Below are 3,614 nucleotides of genomic sequence, written 5' to 3'. Positions count from 1 at the left end.
CTATACCCCAATCCTATGCCCCTCAGAGCACTGATAAAAATTTTGTTTGTGTCATCTGGTTTTTCTTTCATGCATCGACATACAAACATACACGTGTTAGTTTGGTTGAACTGCCATACAAATTACCAGTAGACTGGTAAGTCTTAAGTAACAAATTTATTTCTCAGAATTATGAAAGCTAAGCATTCCAAGAGTAAGATTAAGATGCCAACCCCTCAAGTTCCTAATGAGGACTTTTTTTTCCTGACCTGTAAATGTCTGCCTTCTTCCTGTGTGCTCACATGACCTCTTTTTATGTGTAAATGTTGGGGAGGGGTGAAAATTTGAGTGGGAGTCCTGTTAATTATAAGGGAACATCATAAGGAACCTTCCCTCGTGACTTCATCTAATCCCAATTACCTGCCAGAGCTCTGTCTCCCATATTACCATATAGGGTTAGGGTTTCAGCAGATAAATTTTGGGGACACAATTCAATCCAGAGCACATGTACACATACACATGCATTAATATACAAGTTAGAACCATGTGTTCTTCTACATCTTTTTAATTAAAAATTATATGTGGGAAGAATCTTAACTATGTGTACCCTGTTCTTTTTAGTGGCAATATGTGCTATTTTATATCGTACATAAATTAAAATTTACTCGGCCATTGACCTATTGATGGACATTTAAATGTTCTCTAAGTTTTTGCTTTGTAAGCAATATTGTAACAAACATGTTGAGATGAACAGATATTGAGCATGTTGTACAAATGTTTTGGTAAGACAGGCTTTTAGATGGTCAAAGAATATTCTCATTTAAAATTTGAGAGACAATTCCAAGCTGATCTTTGAAACATTTGTAACAATTTGGTCATATCAACAGTGTATGAGTATTTTTAAAAAATATTATAAATACTGGATATTATCAATCTTTTTTATACATGTCAATTTTAGTAGTTGAAAGATAACTTGCTGTTCGTTTAATCTGAAGGTATTTGTGGGTCATATACTAAATAGTTCCACATTATAGTTCATTTGAGTTTTTTCTCGATGAACTTCCTTTTGGGTTGTCTTTTCATGTTAGGTTGTCTTTTCATGTTAGGTTGTCTTATAGGAGTTTTTCTTCAGTATAAGGGCTTTTGCTTGTAACTTGCACTGTAGATATTTCAAACTGTAAGTTTGATTTGCTTTTGAGTTATAATTTCTTTAACTTCAAATAAATTTAAATTTTTATAGAATTAGATTAGTATTTTTTTGTATCATTTGGTTTTCATATCTTGCTTTGAAAGGCTGAAGAGAAATATTTTAATGTTACATGATAGATTTATATGTTTTTATGGTAGAAATATTTCCATTAGGGACCAAATACATTGTATGCAACCAAAAATTATTTGGTCTGCATGTACATATTCATTTTGTATATAATATTATTTTCAAATCCATATAGAAAATATTTTAAAGTATTATTATAGAGACTTAGAAATAGCTTATTACCAATTTAAACTGAATAGTAGTTTCTACTCTTTAAGTTGAGTAGTGTCATGATTGTTATGCAAGTTCAATGAGATAGCATATGCAAATCATAATAGTTACCATTATTTTAGTGTTTACCACCATTAATTTAGTGTTCGCCAGTCATTATATAGGTGGTATGTTGGTTCATTTGCTCCTTAAAACAGTGCCACGAGGCAGGCGTTACTATACGGATATTACCAATGAGAAAATGAATTCAGTGAGTTTAATAATTTGTCCAGAGTCTCAGATAAAAAGCAGCAAAGCCAGAATGTTAACTATGTTTGTCTGAAAACCAAAAACATGGTGTTTCTGTTGTATACTTCTAGGACAGGACAGGTATATAATTTATTTTAGTCTTCTTTTTTCATTTACTACTTTGTTTCCATTGTCTTTCTCTATTTGAAGAAATAGACTACCTTGCCCAAGAGTACTTGCTGTGAATATTGCTATATTCTTTTTTTTCCATCTGGTAAAGCAACCACTAGCCACATATTTCTGTTTAGCACTTGAGACATGGCTATTGCAACCAAGGAACTGAAATTTCAACTTAAACTACATGTATGTCTTTTTTTGGACATCATAATCTTAGATGTGTGAATGGTTTTTTTTTAAATACATGTAAAGTCAACATAATGCATTGATTTTTTTTTTTTTTTTTTGTAGGGGGGATTGAACTCTGGATCTTGTGCTTGTGAGTCAGGTGGCAGCACCACTGAGCTAATTCCCCTGCCCAGTGTATTGATTTTTTTAAAGTGTGTTGATAGATAATGTTGAAATTGTTCATTCTAGGTTGAAAAATTTAGCAGAAGAATTTATGCAGACGCAGCAGATGCTTTTAAATAAAGAGGAGGCTGTCCTGGAGCTAGAGAAGAGAATTGAAGAATCTTCTAAGTCCTGTATAAAGAAGTCTGAGTGAGTAAAGAAAAACAATTGGAGGGTAGAAAGTTTAATTGATCCAATTTTACAGAAATATGTCAGTTACATGGTATTTTATAGGCATAACATTTCCAGAAATGGAAATTTTCATCTTAAATTTAAGACTTTGTGTAGTTGAGTTACTTTCCAGTACTCTTGAACAGTGACTGTTGTTATAAATACAGTGTGCTGATTATATGTCTCAGTATTTTTAACAATTTGAAGTGTTTTCTGAAGAATCTTTTGTTAAAACCTGTCTTATTTTCCCACATCTGTTTTTACTAGAAGCACTGTAAATTTTTTTGTTTAGAAAGTACAGACCAGTATTATGTTAGAAATTAGCTTTAATGGGGCCAGGGATTTAGTTCAGTGGCACTGTGCCGGCCTCACAAGCTGAAGGTCAGAGTTCCATCCCCAGTACCCGCCCCCCAAAATTGTAATGTATTGGATATTTCTTATCTATGTTTGCTAATACTTTCTCTACAAGTTTTCAAATATTGTTCACTTCTCAAATTTATCTGTTTACTGTATTTCCTTCATTACAGTCGGTAGACAGATATCTACATTGCAGAAAAAATTAGGAGCATTAGTTGATAAGGGCATTATTTTTGGGAACTAGACATCTAACTCTACTCACATTACAAGCCATTCTTTTTTATTTAATAGATGTTCCTTGTTTTAAGTTCATTTCATACATTTCTTGTGACTTTGTTTCTGATATCTTATCATCACTTTCCCAGAAGTTTTATATTATTTATATATTATGTTTGTTTTTTCTTCTCAACTGGATTTTTGTGCTCATTAAAAAATATATTTGTCTAGAGTCCAAAAATAAAACAAAAAATAATCTCCCTGCGCTTCCCCAACATCTCCTCCCCTGCGCTCTTCTTCCCTCCCTCCCCCTTCTTCCTCCCCCCACTTTCCTTCTGTAGCATTAGGAATCCAACCCAGAGCTTCCAACACACTTGGCAAGTGCTCTATACTGAACTATAGTGTCAACTCCCAAACCCTTTATTAATATTCATATCCTCCCCCTACTACTTTGTTTAACTTCTGTTCCCTTAAATTTGTTCTCAGAGTAATTGTGCTGACTCATTTCAGTTCCCAGTTTCTCTTTCCCTTTTTCTCTGTCCTTCTCCTTCTCCCTCACTCCACCTCTCCCTCTTCCTCCCCTCCCCCCTACTCCCCCCTCTCCCCCTCC

At 33.7% G+C, this 3,614-nt stretch overlaps 1 protein-coding gene across 1 annotated transcript in view; it reads left to right on the top strand.

The window, feature by feature from the left end:
- The window catches only part of Fer (FER tyrosine kinase), a 360,047-nt gene that overhangs the window by 89,116 nt on the left and 267,317 nt on the right, over positions 1 to 3,614 (top strand). Inside the window, exon 9 of the mRNA XM_033767413.1 lies at positions 2,288 to 2,410. Within this exon, the coding sequence (XP_033623304.1) occupies positions 2,288 to 2,410 (123 nt within the window). The remainder of the gene's footprint in view (positions 1 to 2,287; positions 2,411 to 3,614) is intronic.

This window comes from Fukomys damarensis, unplaced genomic scaffold (assembly GCF_012274545.1).
Source record: "Fukomys damarensis isolate Sample0158 unplaced genomic scaffold, DMR_v1.0_HiC HiC_scaffold_3, whole genome shotgun sequence".
Classification (NCBI taxonomy): Eukaryota; Metazoa; Chordata; class Mammalia; order Rodentia; family Bathyergidae; genus Fukomys; species Fukomys damarensis.
This window is presented reverse-complemented; position numbering and strand designations above follow the sequence as displayed.